Here is a 19,868-nt window from a genome sequence, read left to right as displayed (position 1 = left end):
AAACAACAGGAAAGGAACAGCAGAGTGCAGCATCTCTATAATGCGGCCATCTTGTTTTCCCCTCTGATGTGCCACACATGTATGTTTGAAGTTTAGAGAATAGCATACATGCAAGTACATGCTATTTATTCTTGCATATGGTAATTTTTCTGAGCCCAAACTTTTGAAAATTCATCTTCAATTATTCTCAAAGACCATCTCCTTATGGTATCTGGGAGGTCGCCCAAATTTGGCAGATGGAACCACAGATCTGGGGGACTTATCCAACAAGAACATAAGAAATTGCCATACCGGGTCAGACCAAGGGTCCATCAAGCCCAGCATCCTATTTTCAATAGTGGCCAATCCAGGTTACAAGTACCTGGCAAGTACCCAAACACTAAGTTGATCCCATGCTACTAATGCCAGTAATAGCAGTGGCTATTCCTTAAGTCAACTTGATTAATAGCAGTTAATGGATTCCTCCAAGAACGTATCCAAACCTTTTTTAAACCCAGATACACAAACTGCACTAACTACACCCTCTGGCAACAAATTCCAGAGCTTAATTGTGCATTGAGTTAAAAAAGAATTTTCACCGATTAGTTTTAAATGTGCTACTTGCTAACTTCATGGAGTGCCCCCTAGTCCTTCTATTATCCGAAAGAGTACATAACTGATTCACATTTACCTGTTCTAGACCTCATGATTTTAAGACCTCTATCATATCCCCCCTCAGCCATCTCGTCTCCAAGCTGAACAGCCCTAACCTCTTCAGCCTTTCCTCATAGGGGAGCTGTCTCATCCCCTTAATCATTCTGGTCGCCCTTCTCTGTGTCTTCTCCAGTGCAATGATATCATTCTTGAGTTAACAGCAGCATAACTAGCACATCAACTTACATTTACAAAATTTTAATTTTAAATGTGTAGGGACACCAAAAATACTTTTTTTTGGAATCCATAAATTAAAAGGTATCAGTTATAAAGTTAGCTGGGTCAAAAGAAGAAGAAAGAAGAACAAGGTCAACCTGTTACCAGACAAATGCAAGAAGATGATTAAATAAGAATAGAATTTGGCAGTTCAATCTATGCAAGACTGACTTGCTATTCCAAATGAAAAGTGAAAACAACAACAGAGGCAGTCTTCAGATCGAAGATGTCATCTGATGATTTTATTGACTCACCATAACTAGAAAAGATGACGGCATGTGATTATGTACCACCTTAAGTTTTCCAGTGAAAGGGAGGACAATTTTAATAAAGCAGTTACCCAGGTAAAATCAGTGGCTGAAAACTGCCTCTCTGGTAAAAGTACCCCCAGTGTTGCAAGGTTTGTGCACTTCTACCTGCACTGCAAGGGAAAAGATTGGGCCAATGAGCAACACACAGAGATTTCATTTTTAAATCCTAAATCGCATAATTAACCATTATGACCTCAAGAGAAGAAATCTACATATCGGGAAAAGAAAAATGAGGCACAAGCATATTTTGATGAAGCTGATAATGCATGGCAAACCCTAGTGATGATTAGTCCAAAATCCTCAAAGTGTATTCAATGTTTCCTTAAAACGTGAAGCCTTTGAGTTGCATTATTTTGTTTAAAACAGCATTTAATTATGTTTTGTTCACCCAACTTGGCATATCTTTTGACTGGAAATAGTTTTAAGCATCAAATTTAGGTGAACTGAGTCTAAGGTACCTTACTGCTACAAAACACTGTGATGAAAAACCAACAATTTTGTTTCACAAAACACTTTTAAACTTGGTTACATTTTAAAGGGATCCAACATAAAGAAACTTTAGAAATGGTTATTGCCAAACAAAATTAAACATCAGCCTGTGAAGACACCAGTGATATCTCAGATGCCAAAATTAGAGCATGGATGCAGAGTTTGGAATTCAATAATTTTAAAAATAAGAGAAAAACCGCCACCAGCACATTGTGGAACCTATCTCAAAGCAATTTGGAACAGCATGCTGAATAAGTAAAGGGGTTTTCCAATGACAAGTTGATGTGATCATTAATGTAATATAATCACTGAACGAGAGAGATAAGTACTAGGGGTGTGCATTCGTTTTCGCCGTATTGGCGATCCGCAACTTATACTGCACTATTCGTAGTATTCGTGGGGAAGCGAAACGTATAGCGATTCCCCACGAATACACGAATATTCGCCGAATTATACGGCCACCTAAATACAAATTTAAACAAACCCCCCCCCCCACCCTCCTGAACCCCCCCCAAGACTTATCAAAACTCCCTGGTGGTCCAGTAGGGGGTCCAGGAACCATCCCCTGCACTCACACCCTCAGTGCCGGTTTCATCATGGACTGATAGCCTTTGTCACAGGGGCTACCCGTGCATTGGTCAGCCCCTGTCACATGGCCATCGGCGCCATCTTGTGCTCCTACCATGTGACAGGGGCTGACCAATGGCACCGGTAGCCCCTGTGACATAGTATGGGCAAAGGCTATCGGCGCCATTTTGAATACTGGCAGCAGATCGCCTTTGCCCTCACCATGTCACAGGGGCCGACCGCTGGTACCTGTGACATAGTGAGGGCAAAGGCTATCGGCGCCATTTTGAGTACTGGCATCGGACGGATGGCCGGCGTGCAGGAGGTCGCTCCCGGACCCCCGCTGGACTTTTGGCAAGTCTTGTGGGGGTCAGGAGGCCCTACCAAGCTGGCCAAAAGTCCATGGGGGTCCAACGGGGGTCCCGGAGCGACCTCCTGCACGCCGGCCGTCCAATGCCAGTATTCAAAATGGCGCCGATAGCCTTTGCCCATACTATGTCACAGGGGCTACTGGTGCCATTGGTCAGCCCCTGTCACATGGTAGGAGTACAAGATGGTGCCGGTGACCATGTGACAGGGGCTGACCAATGGCACTGGTAGCGCCTGTGACACAGGCTATCGGCACCATGATGAAACCGGCACAGAGGGTGGGAGAGTGCAGGGGATGGCTTCCGGACTCCCCGTTGGACCACCAGGGAGTTTTGGTAAGTCTTGGGGGGGTCAGGAGGGTGGGGGTTGTAGTTAATTTTAATTTTAGCTGGGACACGAATAGAAATCGCCGTATTAACGCATCGGGGCACCATACGACCGAATGCAATGCATTTGCTCCCCGATGAATCCGAATCACGAATGCAACGTATGGCGTCCCTCTGCACATCCCTAATAAGTACACTATTTTAATTGCAAAAAACTGGGAAAAAAAAAAAAAAAAAAAAAGGAGGACAGAGTGATGACCATATTGATAAGGCAATAAGAAGGCTGGGAAAGCCCAATAGTGCCTAGTATGATGGTCTCTAGGAAGTATAGTATTAAATAGCATAGAGGAGGACTATTATTATTTTGTAATTAGATTACTTAATCATCCATTTCATGACACAGACTTGTTGAATTGCCCGGGGAGATACTTACACTAGAAATGTTTATTTTTTGATGGTGATGAGTCAAAGAAACTGAAGCAAATCACTGTGAAAGATGTAATAGTGCAAAATAATGAATTAAAGAGTTACAAATCAAGAGGACTACAGTTCTGAAGGGAACTCAACTATAAAATGTGCAGGGTTCTGTAACTAAATCTGAAATTTATCATTAAAAAAAAAGCCACAGTACCTGAAGACCGGAATGTTAGTTTTTAAAAAGGGCTTCAGGGTGATGTGGAAAACTATAGTCCAGTGAGCCTGATGTTGGTGTCTGGCAGAAAGGTGGAAGCTATTCTTAAAAGCAAAATTATTGGACATATGGATAGACATGATTTAATAGGGAAGAGCCAACATTGGATGTAGTGCTGACTTCAACTAGTGACTGTGGACGTAACTGGGAGTACTCATCTGTTGGATCATCTTACCCTTACATTAACATCAGTTACAGCAGAAACAAAATAAGCTTTATAATGGTATTCATATGGCTTCTTTATCCAGGATATCATATGAATACCATCAAAATGATGGCACTGGCCAGCTCTATGACTCAGGCTGAAGTGCTCTGTGCCACCGCCATAGAACTTTGATGCCCAGGGCAGGCAACTACTATTACAGTGGCAACCCTTACAGGCCTACCAGTGGCACTGAGAGGATACCTCAGAGAAGGTACTATGGAAACCCTGGAACATGCCAGAATCACCTGTGCCAGTGAGGCGGTGGGGCCAGTAGAGACAGGAAAAAAAAAAAAAAAAGAAAATAGTTTAACTCAGTAGGCTAACTGCAACACCAGCAGAATTTAAACCAGAAAAAATAAAAATATATAGCAGTTGTTCTCAACTCAGTCCTCAGCGCACACCTGGCCAGTCAGGGTTCCAGGATATCCACGATGAATACGCATGAGATACGTCTCCGTGCACTGCCTCCACTGTATATAAATCTCTCGCATGCATATTCATCGTGGATATCCTGAAAGCCTGACTGGCTAGATGTGCCCCACGGACTGAGCTAAGAACCACCTATTATATAGCATGAAAAAGTTAGGCAACTCAGTAAGAGAACTCCAAATGAAGCTTTAGAAAACGTATTTGCTGCTTCCACACCACCTCACCAAGAGCACTAGACTGAGTGAGGTGTGGCCACCAGTTGCTTTCTACTAAGCTGTTCTGAAAATAATGGCCAATGGATCCCTGTGGAGAGAAACTCCTAGTAATTCCCAGTGGCAAGTTCTACACAGCCATCTCAGATAAACTCAACAATAAGGAGGGGTGGGGGGAGGGAGAAAATCTTTACAATGTTTTCCTTACACAATTCAAATCAGTTTGGCTTTAGCAGAACAACCACTACATTAGGCTGACAAGCAAAGGCCCGGGTTTCTTTTGAGACATTGTTGGCACATTAATTACCTTCAAAGTTCTTCGTTAGGTGCTGCTCTATTATATCAAACCCGCCACTTCTGACATTGGTGAAAAATTCCTTCAGGTATGCCAATGCGTCTTTTGTGCGTGCGTCATCATTAATCATGAGAGCATCATTGTATTTCTGGAAAAGGAAGCAGAAAAATTTGCAAACATGTACTTTTGCCCACATACTAAACAGGCATTCTGGGAAGTTGAGTTGGGGCAGGATCGGGGATTTGTGCACATGTATTTTCGATTTTCGAAAGTGTATGTGTAAATCCACATGCACAAAAGTGCAATTTTGAATGTGTATGCTGTGCAGGGTTCTGTGCACACCTGCGGATTTTCAATGAGGATATATGTGCATAAATTGGCTTTGAAAATTCCAGCCAAAGTCTGCGGGTAAAAAGGAGTAGCAGCCAGCAGGGCACTACAAACCAGGTTCAAATCCCACTGCCGCTCCTTGTGACCTTGGGCAAGTCATTTTACCCTCCGCTGCCTCAGGTACAAACTTAAAGGTGAATTTTAAAAGCCTGACGTGTGCATTAATTAGGGAATGTGTGCTTGTGCACACCGAGCGGATTATAAAGCCGCCTGGATACGCACGTAAATGCTGCAGCGCACGCACCTTGGAAGTTTTCAAAAAGGGGAGGGGCATGGGCATGGTATGGGCATATAGCTGAGATGTGCTGTAAATACTAGGCCCCCTGCTGCATAATTTTACGTCTGCTATGGATGCCATGTAAGTTATAAAATAAAGATGAATAGACAGTTTGGTGGGATTTAAGAGTTGGGGATAACTCAGGGTCATGAAAGCTATAAAACCACGGGGGTTTGGAGGACCTCTCTCTTAACTGGGCAAACTGGGGACAAACTGGTAAAACAGGAAATGACATTGTGTGCCCCTTTTAAAATCCCTCAATTTACATGGTAGAAGAGGCATTTGTGTGCACCTCAAGCTATTAGCTGGTCCTCCTCTAGAGATGTAAATAGTTGACTACGGTGAAGGCTGCCCCAGAGTTCTCTTCTCTCTCTACTCCCTACTCCTCTCCACTCTCCCTCTCAAGCTCAGAAAAGGCTGAAATCCAATTTGCTAAATTTATCGCGAATTACGTTATGGTCATTTCGGGCATATCGCATAGCTTAACGCCAGGAAAAAGGCGGAGTTATTTCCGGCGTTAAAACCAAGTGATAGCATAATGCATGCTATCACACGGTGCGATATTGCCCCTCATTTTAATTAATCCCGCCCAAACCCCTCCTCAATGCTGCCCCTTCTAAAAATTTGCATTTGCGCTGTGTGGTAACTCAAGTATCACGTACGTTAACACCTTATCACGTGCATTACCGCCATAATACATTTTGATGAATGACCCTGTTAGATTGTAAGCCCTCTGGGGATAGGGAAATACCTACAGAACCTGAATGTAATCTGCTTTGAAGTATCAAAAAGCAGAATTAAAAAAAAAAAAAAAAAACCCTACCTTTGAAAAGGCAGCACTGCAAATATTACACCAGGCCCTAAACACCAATACAAGCCAAGCTGCTATAGATCCCTATCAAGAAACTAAAAGCTTGCAGAATACCCTTAGCTGGGTCACATGTGCAGAACACAGACAGACCCTCACCAAATACAGAATAAAGTGACCACAAAGCTAATGTTTTTGTGTTGTTGCACTGCATACAAAGTTTGGCTTCTTGCTGTTTCCAGTTCAGTTTTTGTCTCCACATTTCTATTTATACATTCCTCGAGAAATATAAAATAATTCTAAAACTAGAATACAATAAATGTTTCAAAACAACTGACAAATGGAACAACATCCAATCATTAAAAATTTTCAAAATTATTAAAAATTCTCCAAACACCAATAAAATATTTCTAACAGCAGACAAATCACATAATACCCAATAATTAAAATGGCAATCAAGAAAGATAAATTTTAAAAGCCACCTTTACTTACCCTCTCCAGTAATTCTCCTATTCCTTTCCCCTGTAGGCCAATAGCACATACCAGAAGCAGCAAGGGCTGCTGAAGCTCTGTCCTCCTTCCTTAGGGCCCATAACTAGTCTATGTCGCACACACACACACACACACACACTTACTTTCTCTCTCTCACACTCCACTCATCTCCCTGACCAATCTCAATCTCTCTCTCTCTCACACGCACCAGTCACCTCCCTGGCGAATCTCTCTCTCTTTCACACACACCAGTTACCTCCCTGACCAATCTTTCTCTCACACAAATGTCACCTCCCTGACCAATCTATTTCTCTCACACACACACCAGTCACCTCCCTGAACAATCTCTTTCTCTCTCACACCAGTCACGTCCCTGACCAAACTCTTTCTCTCACACACACCAGTGACTTTCCTGAGCAGTATCTTGCTCTCACACATTTTCTCTCTTACTTATATACACACACATTCTCTCATACAATTATACTCATGCTGGCTCACTCTCTCTGTCTCACTCACCCCCACCCACAGCACACATGGCAGCTATAGCACAAGGTAGCCGGTTTGTTGCTATTAAAAGCAGAGTCCTGACAGGCTAGAAACTGCATCAGGAATGACCTCCCCACCTGTGATAGCAGCACAGTTGATTGCTTGTGCTGCTATCACGGCACAGAGTAGTCAGCCTAGAATGTAATTCTATGCTTTTTCTTCTCCCCACCCCAGCCTTTTATTATTTTTGCAGTTTATTATTTTTATGTTTTCTTGCTGGTGTCACGCTGGCGAGAGAAGGGGAGGTCGGGCACCGGCACTGGCACCGTACTTCTGCAGCCCCTGGCAAAGCGGCCAGCCAGCACCGATCTTCAGCTCCGGGTCCAGGCAGCTGATAGACGACTTTCCCCAACAGCCGCACGGCAGGAAATCCCGGCGGCCACATTCTTAGCTGACTGCTCTGTGCCGCGATGATTGCAGCCCAGGCAACCTGCTGAGTGTAGCGGGGCCAGGGTGGGGAGCCTTGGGATGTGATTTCTACAGCAGCAGCATGCATGCATGGCCTTTTCTTCTTCCCGCGTGCCCGGTAAACATCACTTCCTCTTCCGGGCCACGGGGGTGGAAAGAAGAAAAGGTCATTCCTGTTGCCGGCTTCCACAAACACAGCTGCCGTTCCCCCTCAGGGCTTGAATATGCTGATAGCCCGGGCAGGAATGGCAGCAGTGTTCGTCTCGCTGAAGTGAAAGCAGGGGGAGAGAGCAGCAGGTGCGCGACACACTGGTTGAGAACCGTTGCTTTAGCCTATGTGGGTTGTCTACAAATCACCCTCTTAAAGCTGTGCACAGCTGAGAGGGTTTCTACTCACTCTCAGGTGTTCAGTGTAAGTAAAAAGTGTCCTGCATAACAAGCTCTCTTCCTCTTTGTTCTCCATTTGTAACACTCTGCACTTCTTCTGAGTATCAACGATCCACTGCTCATACTTTTGAGTTCCAAAACTTCGATTCTGAATGTTGGACAGAGTTTCTGGTGGAAAAAAAAAATACAGAGCTTTGTTTCCCAATAAGATTTATGCCAAAAAGTCAGCATACAATATTTACAAAATATATTACATTTGACAAAGTTTTCTTCACTAAGCCCTAGCGAGCAGCTTTGAGTCATGAACCTACAAGCAGGGATGAGACTGGAAGATCAAATCAGTATCCAAGAGACACAAGAGATAGACTTGAGCTGGCAGGCAGGTCATCTGCACAGCTGCCATCTCCTAAGGTGACTGAGGGGGAAAGGCTGTGTTTGTTTTATTGACAAATCAGCCAGCTGAGTATCTTCAGAGTGGGATCTACCCCCTGAAATGCTTGATCTATGCAGTCACTTTCAGATCATATATACTATTAAAATACAAGAGGCACAAGCAAGCATGTGATCATGTGAATTTCAACTATTTTCCAGAATTAACATAAAAGAACATCTTTTCAAGTTTGTTTCAAGAAAAATTCCAGGTGTGCAAACCTAATAATGGGTAAGCTTTTCTTGCCAGTGTCTCTGTCTCGGCCATCATGTTTGAAATGATGTCAGTAAAGGGGTCTTTCTGGCGGTTTCCAACTTCTCTGATTACTAGAATAGGAAAAAAAAAAAAAAAGAGGGTATAAATTGTTACTACTAACCCCAGAAATTCTGAATGCAGCTGTAGCTTTGGTTCTAGTTAAATGTATAACTGAAGCACTCTACTGAATGACTAAATGATTCTAATAAACATAGTTTCTGTTTTTAGGTTTTAACTAACCCAATTAATAATCAACAATCCAACTCATGATGCAGGACACACACTCAATTTGGTACTCACACCACACCAAACTATTACAAAACCTATCAGCCGAGGACATGCAGACCACCCAGCTCTCCTGATCAGAGCATCATATGGTACTATCTGATCTACAGCCACCACCATCTCAAAAGTCAGAAACAAGAAAAAAAAAAAAAAAAAAAAACAGATCATACCAAGTACATGCATAATCCCAGAAGCCTTTCTGAACACTCTCCAGAAACTAGACTATAGCACACTCCCCACCTCAGCCACCTCCTTGGCTGAAACCCAGAACTGATCTAAAAATTATTAATATAAATACCTCAGTGATTATCTCCCTCATCAAAAACTCCAAACCATCTCTCTAGTTCACACTATTACAAAACTGAAAGAAAGATAGAACTTAAGTGGCAGAATTAACACTATAGGCTTATAGGAACGACTATAGACGACAACATGCAGCCTATCAGAGATCCATGACCAATACAAAGAAGGCATGCTACACTAGAATAATTAACCAAGCAAAAAAACTAACCCAAGACTTATTCTTGATGGCCAATAAACTCAAAGGAGCCATCCCTGCCCCCTAATCTGACAACAGAAACACACTGTAAAAAACCAGCTAAATTCTTTATGGATAAGATCATCAGGTCAGAGCTGAATAAGGATAAAGAATAAAGCCTTTCACTAGCATAACAGTCTGCACGCTTACACGCTCTTATCTCGATTTGCCCTCTGCCAGAGGAAGACATCAAAGCCACGATGACTTTTCCCTCGCTTTTTTTGCATAATCACACAAGCCAAATAAGGGCTATTCAACTGCCTCCAATCCAAATCAATACATCGTTAGCAGAGGTTCACCTACCTGTCTGCCAAAAAAAGCTGTAAGATCAGTTTTGTAGAAATCCAACCTGGACCCATGCAATCTGAGCAACTACTGCTCAGTCTCTAATCTTTCATTCCTAAGCAAATCATCAAAAAAGCTCTGCTACTACAGCTATATGAGTTCTTATGGATTGTAGATACCCTGGATCCTTTCCAATCCAGTTTCAGACCTCACTATAGTACAAAAAAACCCTACATGTAAACCTAGTTGATAAATTATGACTCTGCTTACACTGCAGAAAAGCAACCCTAAAGATACTCATTTCTCAGTAGCTCTTGATACTGTAGACCATAAAGTCCAATTACTTGTTTAAGGAACCCAATACTACGATGCCCAGCACCAAGAATTTAAATCCTTCCTCCATAACAGCACCCAGTGCAGATATGAGTGAGAAACTATCCCCTTCCCCCTTAATTCTCTCTTGTGGAGTACTGCAAGGATCCATCTTATCACCAACTCGGTTCAACATTTATATGGCCTTCTTCTCAAACTCAAAGTCCATCAGATTACTTACTCATATGTGGTTGACATTCAGCTGCTAATCCTGCTTGGTGCAGACACCAGCAAAACAATTATCAACCTAAATAAGTTCTTAAATAAAATCTGACTGGTTACAGCAAAATAAACTGAGACTAAACACACAAATGACTTAAATACTGTGGGCTGAGAAGGAAGACTGGACCTGCTTAGATTTAGATGTAAATTACTGAAGGTTTAGCTCTCCCCTACAACTGCCAAGTCCAGAGCATGGGATTGATACTAGACTAAGATCACCAGTGAATTGCAAGTCCTAGCAATAGCCAAATCTGCTTTCTTCCAATTTCAACATCTCCATTCTCTCTTTGAGGGCCCTACTTTTGTACTGTCATCTAGATCTGCAGGATATTCCATCTGGATTACTGTAATTCATTCTACATTAGGATTCCCAACAAACTAAACCACTCACATAGAACACTGCAGCTCAAATGATGCTGAATGCAAGCCAATTCGACAGGATGACACCAATCTTAAAAGAAAACCTAAGAGGCCCTCAAAGGCTACGCACTACTCTACCTTGGTTGTTGTCTTACCCCATCCCATATACCCTTCCTACCCTCTGCACTCACTGTCACAAACCCACCTAATGCTAGGTCCAAGGAACTATACCTCATAAGCACCTATAAAGAGCCTTTTCAGGATCAGTTCCAACCCTACGGAATTCTCTTCCATCAGATATTAGACTAGCTCCAGATCTAGTTTTCAGAAAGCTATTAAAAATATGGCTCTTTCAAGCAGCTTCTGGCCCACAATTGCAAGTCGAGCAATAAGTGGAGTTCCCTGCCCATGATTATTGTATTTTATCATGTATTTCTGATGCATTCTTGTTGTTAAATTGTGATCACTAGCTTATTCCCTTATTTTGATGTAATCTGAGGTATTGATGTTCTCTATGCCTTTTGAGATGTTAGAACTGTTAATATTGACCTGCTGTAATGCTGTACTTTTATGCTAATTGTGAGATTATGACTATAAACTCTGACCTGTAGTAGCATGCTTGAGCTCACAAGTTAGAAAAGCATGAAATGAATGATGATAACATCCACCCCCGATGTAAAAAAGAATAGAATACAAATGGAAAAACACCACTGCCTGTATACCTTCTCACCCCTCCCCTTTGCTTCCTTTCAATCCTCCAATCTGTTCTTGTGCCTTTCCACAACTTCTCAGCTGCACAAGTATATAGCAGCTAATGGGCCTTCATTCTCTTCTTCCTATTGGCTCTGCTGTATAGCTGTGGCCAACAGTAGGCATTGGAGCCAATGGTAAGAGAATAGAATGGGCAAAGATGGGAAGTTTAAGTTGATATGGACAGGGGTGAGGAGAAAATGGAGTACAGACTGGTAGAGAAAGACAGTTATGGGGTGGGACTGAAGGGGGAAGAGAGTTGCAGCTGTTGGGTGGAATGTGCTAGGTGGGGATGGTGGGCATGTCCAGGTGCCCGCGGAGATGTGAGTGTTGGTGCTAGTTACTGGGGGAAATATATTGTTTTCTTATGGTAGTACGGATGTGTTATGAAAATGTATCTATTCGATTCTTCCAGAAAAAGACAGCCAGCAATAGTATCCACACTGTGAAAAAAATGATTTTTTATACCCTCAAAGAAGTCCTAATTAATTGGAAAATAAATATCTAAATTTTACAGTGTATAAATACTAGAAATAGAAGCCCTAATTATAAATTAAGACAGAATCCATGCTATTGAATTGATAATTTCATGCCAATTGAAAATCTTCTTGGATATACTTATTTTTTGTAATCCCTAATCTGTTTCCTACAAAAGGTCCAGTATAGTGCATTATACAGAAAAAGAGTAGAAGAACTGGAGCCTGCCCACAACCGGGGGATCCAGCAGCTCGGGTACAGGTGGATGGCTTTATGCTCCCTACGATCCAGTCAAAACACCATCCCGGGATTTGACTGGGGTGCCGGTTGGGGCTTGAGAGCTCTCTGCTGCCTGGGATGGCCGCGGGAGCTCATATACTATGAATGGGAGTGAGGAGCCAGATGACAGTACTTCCTCTAGCAGTAGAAAGACTTCCTCTAATCCTGTCTCACCAACCTCCTGGCTGAGGACGATGGGTCGAAGTGCTAGCGGAGAGTTGTTGGAGTGTCTCATGGTGGTCCCATAGCTGAGCGACCACATCTTTCATCTTATCTCCAAAGAGATGCTCTCCCATACACAGCAAGTCAGTGAGTCTTTCCTGTACCTCTGGTCAGATATCTGAGGCTCGCAGCCATGCCATTTTGCGAGAAACAATTCCAGCTGCAGAGACTCTCGATGACGTTTCAAAAACATTGTAGATTGTACGAATTGCCATACTAGGTCCAGACTAAGGGTTCATCAAGTTAATTATCCTGTTTCCAACAGTGGCCAATCCAGGTTAGGAACTGGGGAACCTTTTGGGGAAGGGGGAGTCTCTTCCGAAGGGATGGGCTCCACCTTAACCAGGGTGGAACCAGACTGCTGGCGCTAACCTTTAAAAAGGAGATAGAGCAGCTTTTAAACTAGAACAAAGGGGAAAGCCGACAGTCGCTCAGCAGCGCATGGTTCGGAGAGATGTATCTTTAAAGGATACTAATAATGCATTAGAATTAGGGCATCCCGACAGTGAGGTTCCAATAATTAGAAAAGTAGTCCAAGTGCCTGTAACTAAACACTCACCTGAGCTAAAAAATTCTAACTTATCCCTATCAATTAAAAAGCAGAATAAAAATACAAACAAAAAACAAACTTTGAAATGTTTGTATGCTAATGCCAGAAGTCTAAGAAGTAAGATGAGAGAATTAGAATGTATAGCAGTAAATGATGACATAGACTTAATTGGCATCTCAGAGACATGGTGGAAAGAGGATAACCAATGGGACAGTGCTATACCGGGGTACAAATTATATTGCAATGACAGAGAGGAGCAGTCAGGAGGAGGTGTGGCGCTTTATGTCCGGGATGGCATAGAGTCCAACAGGATAAACATCCTGCATGAGACTAAATACAAAATTGAATCTTTATGGGTAGAAATCCCTTGTGTATCAGGGAAGACTACAGTGATAGGGGTATACTACCGTCCACCTGGTCAAGATGGTGAGATGGACAGTGAAATGCTAAGAGAAATTAGGGAAGCTAACCAAATTGGTAGTGCAGTAATAATGGGAGACTTCAATTACCCCAATATAGACTGGGTAAATGTATCATCGGGTCACGCTAGAGAGATAACGTTCCTGGATGGAATAAATGATAGCTTTATGGAGCAATTGGTTCAGGAACCGACGAGAGAGGGAGCAATTTTAGATCTAATTCTCAGTGGAGCACAGGACTTGGTGAGAGAGGTAACGGTGGTGGGGCCGCTTGGCAATAGTGATCATAATATGATCAAATTTGATTTAATGACTGGAAAAGGAACAGTGTGCAAATCCAAGGCTCTCGTGCTAAACTTTCAAAAGGGAAACTTTGATAAAATGAGAAAAATTGTTAGAAAAAAACTGAAAGGAGCAGCTACAAAAGTAAAAAATGTCCAAGAGGCGTGGTCATTGTTAAAAAATACCATTCTAGAAGCACAGTCCAGATGTATTCCACACATTAAGAAAGGTGGAAAGAAGGCAAAACGATTACCGGCATGGTTAAAAGGGGAGGTGAAAGAAGCTATTTTAGCCAAAAGATCTTCATTCAAAAATTGGAAGAAGGATCCAACAGAAGAAAATAGGATAAAGCATAAACATTGGCAAGTTAAATGTAAGACATTGATAAGACAGGCTAAGAGAGAATTTGAAAAGAAGTTGGCTGTAGAGGTAAAAACTCACAGTAAAAACTTTTTTAAATATATCCGAAGCAGAAAGCCTGTGAGGGAGTCAGTTGGACCGTTAGATGATCGAGGGGTTAAAGGGGCACTTAGAGAAGATAAGGCCATCGCGGAAAGATTAAATGATTTCTTTGCTTCGGTGTTTACTGAAGAGGATGTTGGGGAGGTACCCGTAATGGAGAAGGTTTTCATGGGTAAAGATTCAGATGGACTGAATCAAATCACGGTGAACCTAGAAGATGTGGTAGGCCTGATTGACAAACTGAAGAGTAGTAAATCACCTGGACCGGATGGTATACACCCCAGAGTTCTGAAGGAACTAAAAAATGAAATTTCAGACCTATTAGTAAAAATTTGTAACTTATCATTAAAATCATCCATTGTACCTGAAGACTGGAGGATAGCAAATGTAACCCCAATATTTAAAAAGGGCTCCAGGGGCGATCCGGGAAACTACAGACCGGTTAGCCTGACTTCAGTGCCAGGAAAATAGTGGAAAGTGTTCTAAACATCAAAATCACAGAACATATAGAAAGACATGGTTTAATGGAACAAAGTCAGCATGGCTTTACCCAGGGCAAGTCTTGCCTCACAAATCTGCTTCACTTTTTGAAGGAGTTAATAAACATGTGGATAAAGGTGAACCGGTAGATATAGTATACTTGGATTTTCAGAAGGCGTTTGACAAAGTTCCTCATGAGAGGCTTCTAGGAAAAGTAAAAAGTCATGGGATAGGTGGCGATGTCCTTTCGTGGATTGCAAACTGGCTAAAAGACAGGAAACAGAGAGTAGGATTAAATGGGCAATTTTCTCAGTGGAAGGGAGTGGACAGTGGAGTGCCTCAGGGATCTGTATTGGGACCCTTACTGTTCAATATATTTATAAATGATCTGGAAAGAAATACGACGAGTGAGATAATCAAATTTGCAGATGACACAAAATTGTTCAGAGTAGTTAAATCACAAGCAGATTGTGATAAATTGCAGGAAGACCTTGTGAGACTGGAAAATTGGGCATCCAAATGGCAGATGAAATTTAATGTGGATAAGTGCAAGGTGATGCATATAGGGAAAAATAACCCATGCTATAATTACACGATGTTGGGTTCCATATTAGGTGCTACAACCCAAGAAAGAGATCTAGGTGTCATAGTGGATAACACATTGAAATCGTCGGTTCAGTGTGCTGCGGCAGTCAAAAAAGCAAACAGAATGTTGGGAATTATTAGAAAAGGAATGATGAATAAAACGGAAAATGTCATAATGCCTCTGTATCGCTCCATGGTGAGACCGCACCTTGAATACTGTGTACAATTCTGGTCGCCGCATCTCAAAAAAGATATAATTGCGATGGAGAAGGTGCAGAGAAGGGCTACCAAAATGATAAGGGGAATGGAACAACTCCCCTATGAGGAAAGACTAAAGAGGTTAGGACTTTTCAGCTTGGAGAAGAGACGACTGAGGGGGGATATGATAGAGGTGTTTAAAATCATGAGAGGTCTAGAACGGGTAGATGTGAATCGGTTATTTACTCTTTCGGATAGTAGAAAGACTAGGGGACACTCCATGAAGTTAGCATGGGGCACATTTAAAACTAATCAGAGAAAGTTCTTTTTTACTCAACGCACAATTAAACTCTGGAATTTGTTGCCGGAGAATGTGGTTCGTGCAGTTAGTACAGCTGTGTTTAAAAAAGGATTGGATAAGTTCTTGGAGGAGAAGTCCATTACCTGCTATTAAGTTCACTTAGAGAATAGCCACTGCCATTAGCAATGGTTACATGGAATAGACTTAGTTTTTGGGTACTTGCCAGGTTCTTATGGCCTGGATTGGCCACTGTTGGAAACAGGATGCTGGGCTTGATGGACCCTTGGTCTGACCCAGTATGGCATTTTCTTATGTTCTTATGTACCTGGCAAGTACCCAAACATTAAAAAGATCCTATGCTACTATTGTGCAATGATAAGTAGTGACTATTCCCCAAGTCTACTTGGTTAATAAGTTTATTACCTTCTCCTCCAGGAACTTGCTCAAACCTTTTCTTAAAAACAGCTTCACTAACTGTCTTAACCACATCCTCCAGCAATGAATTCCAGAGCTTAATTGGGCATTCAGTGAAAAAAAAATTTGATTCATTTTGAAAGTGCTACTTACTAATTTCATTTAGTGTCCCTAGTCTTTGTATTTTTTTTAAAGAGTAAATAACCAATTAACATTTACCCGTTCTATTACGCTCATGATTTTATAGACCTCTATCATATCCCCCCATCAGTCTCTTTTCCAAGCTGAATAGCTCTAACCTATTTAGCCTTTCCTCATAGGGGAGCTGTTCCATCCCCTTTATCATTTTGGTCAACCTTCTCAGTACCTTTTCCAATGCAGCTATATCTTTTTTTTTTTTAGATGTGATGACAGTACTACAGATGCAGCCTTCACCATGCAGTGATAGCTGCATTACAACATTCTCCATTTTATTCTCCATTCCTTTCCTAATAATGTATATGATTCTGTTTGCTGCTTTGACTGCTGCTGTACATTGAGCCAAGATTTTCAAAGTACTGGCCACTATGATGCCCAGATCCATTTCCTAGATGGTAACTCCTAATATGGAACCCAACAACATGTAACTACACTGTCTGTTACTTTTCCCCATAAGCATCACTTTGCACTTTTCCACATTAAATTTCATCTGCCATTTAAATGCCCAGTCTTCCAGCAATTTCTCACAATATGCATGTGATTTAACAATTCAAAAGAATTTTGTGTCTGCAAATTTGATCACTTCACTTGTTCCCCTTTCCACATAGTTTATAAATATGTTTAAAGTACTGGTCCCAGTACAGATCCCTGAGGCAACTCCACAGTTTTCCCTTCTCTACTGAGAAAACTGACCATTTAGTCATACTCTCTGTTTCCTATTTTTTAACCAGTTTGCAATCCTCAATAGGTCACTGCTTCCTATCCCATTCCTTTTTAATTTTCTCAGAAGTCTCTCATGAGGCACTTTGTCAAACACCTTCTGAAAATCCAAATACACTATAGCCCTTGGTTTACTATTAGCCATGTTTATTAACCCCTTCAAAAAATGTAGCAGACTAGTGAGGCAAGATTTCCCTTGGGTAAATCCATGCTGGCTATAACCCATTAAGCCATGTTTTTCTATATGTTCTGAGATTTTGGTCATTAAAATAGTTTCCATAATTCTTTCCAGCACTGAAGTCAGGCTCACCAGTTTATAGTTTCCCAAATCACTCCTGGAGCCCTTTTTAAAGGGCTCCAGGAGTTACATTGGCCAACCCTCCAATCTTTTGGAACAATGGATGATTTTAATGATAGATTATAAATTATAGTAATAGATCTTCAAGTTCTTTCACAACTCTGTGGTGCATACCTCTGATCTGAGCGATTTGCTACTCTTTAGTTTGTCAAACTGCTTTATTACAATCTTCTAGCTTCATTGTGATTTGTTTCAATTCTTCTGAATATCACCACTGAATACAGTTTCTGGCACAGGTATCTCACCAATGTCCCCTTCAGTAAATACCAAAGCAAATAATTCATTTATTTTCCTAAATGCACCTTTAACCTCTTGATCCAACTGATTCCCTCACAGTCTTTCTGCTTCAGATATAATAAAAACTTAAATATATAAGTTTTTGCCTCTATAGGTCAGCTTCTTTTCAAATTCTTTTTCAGCCCACCTTATCAGTATCTTATAAAAGTTTTAAATTTAACTTGCCAATGTTTATGCTTTTTCCTATTTTCTTCAACTGGATCCTTTTTCCAATTTTTGAAAGAAGTTCTTTGGCTAAAATAGATTTTTTTTTCACCCCATTTTTTAACCATGCCAGCAGTCATTTAGCCATCCACTTTATTTTTCATTGAAGTCTATAAAATGATGAGTGGAGTTGAACGGGTCAATAGGGAACAGTCATTTATCTTTTCCAATAGTACTAGGAGTAGGAGGGGCATGCCACAAATCTAACAAGTAACACATTTAAAACAAATCAGAGAAAGTATTTTTTCCATTCAATGCACAGTTAAACCGTAGAATTTGTTGACAGAGGAAGTGGTGAAAGCTGTTAATATAGCTAGGTTTAAAAGGGGTTTAGACAAGCTTCTTAAAGGAAAAGTCCATAAACCATTATTAGCCATGCAGACTTGGGAAAGCCATTGTTTATCTACAGTTATGTACAAGAAGGACCAGATCTATGCTTTGGGATCATATTGGATTGGACAATGTCTGACAGGATGCTGGGCTTGATGGAGCTTGATCTGATCTTGTAAGGCATTTAAATTTTTATATATATTTACTTTAGGCTAAGTAGCATTGGATTCTTACAATGAATTCTATGCACCTGCATGGTCTGAATAATAGCATGAAAATGTGTCTTTTTATGAATGAAAGTAGGAGTAAGATATGATTGGATGTACCATGTCACAAGCTGCTATGAAAGATGTTTCTTCTTTTATGGTCAACATGTTATTGGGGGATTTGTAACTTTTGATGAATGCAGTTAATTTGAATTTTGCAGAGTTTGATGACTGATCTATAGCCATTTTGTGTTTTATGTGATAGAAGACATGAGACTGCCTTTTCAGTCAAAAGAAAGGAGAAGGGCACATTTGGAATATGATTTAAAGAATTTTGAGTGGTTACATATTGCTCTTATTTATATGTATGGTGAGTTTTCTTTTAAAGTTATTAGATATGTTCGACAGAGAATTAGCTTATTTGTTATAAAACTACCATTTTTTTTATACTGATTTTGATTTTAGATGTCCATATTGTGAAAATCTTCACAGTTCTGAATAATAATGCTATCCCCCTGATGCAGCCTGCACTGGGACTGTCGTTTATTTGGAATAATCTGAAGAACTGCTTTGTTTCCAGAAGGATACTTTAATATAAGGATAGACTGCCACCTATGTACTTTTGGAGAACTTTTGCTTTCAAGGGATTCTCTACTACAAAGATGGTCTGCTAGGCATGATATTCATGATCGGGACATTACTCCCGAGTCACTAAATTGTGTGTTCAGGAGTGGCGGTTGGAGGTTTCTCTTTTCCACCTCCACCCTATCCTGAAGTATTATGGGTTTGATTGAACAAAAATTATTAAAATCATCAGCCCATGGCAGCCACAAGCATAGCAGCCGAGCGATGCAGTCAGTCTGTTCATTTAGGAGACACCTTGGGTAGATTATTGCTATATGGGGGAGGGGGAGGGTTTGTTTCACAAGTCTGTTAAAAATTGACAAACCACAATTTTCAAACTGTGTGCATTTCTGCAAAAGGCTGCGGGCACTTTTGAACCAGTAGCTTTTGGCACCAATTTTCAAAGGAAGAATACGCACATATTTCCTTTGAATTACCTGAGCGCTTTTACACTTACAATTTTGTATAGTTGAACTTTCTGATTACAACACACGCATACTCTTCAAAACTGAAAAGTATGTGTGTAGTATCAAACCCTGCCCCCATCCCACTCCCAAGAACACATCCCCCCTTCAGTGAGTAAAATTATACGTGTAGTGTCACTATGTGCGTAATTTTACATATATATATATATATATATATATATATATATAT

At 41.1% G+C, this 19,868-nt stretch overlaps 1 protein-coding gene across 1 annotated transcript in view; it reads right to left on the bottom strand.

Moving 5' to 3' along the window:
• The window catches only part of DDX58 (DExD/H-box helicase 58), a 143,994-nt gene that overhangs the window by 61,681 nt on the left and 62,445 nt on the right, over positions 1–19,868 (bottom strand). The window contains 3 exon segments of the mRNA XM_029615745.1: positions 4,816–4,951; positions 8,122–8,279; positions 8,763–8,867. Of these exon segments, the coding sequence (XP_029471605.1) occupies positions 4,816–4,951; positions 8,122–8,279; positions 8,763–8,867 (399 nt within the window).

Source organism: Rhinatrema bivittatum, chromosome 1 (assembly GCF_901001135.1).
Source record: "Rhinatrema bivittatum chromosome 1, aRhiBiv1.1, whole genome shotgun sequence".
NCBI lineage: Eukaryota > Metazoa > Chordata > Amphibia > Gymnophiona > Rhinatrematidae > Rhinatrema > Rhinatrema bivittatum.
This window is presented reverse-complemented; position numbering and strand designations above follow the sequence as displayed.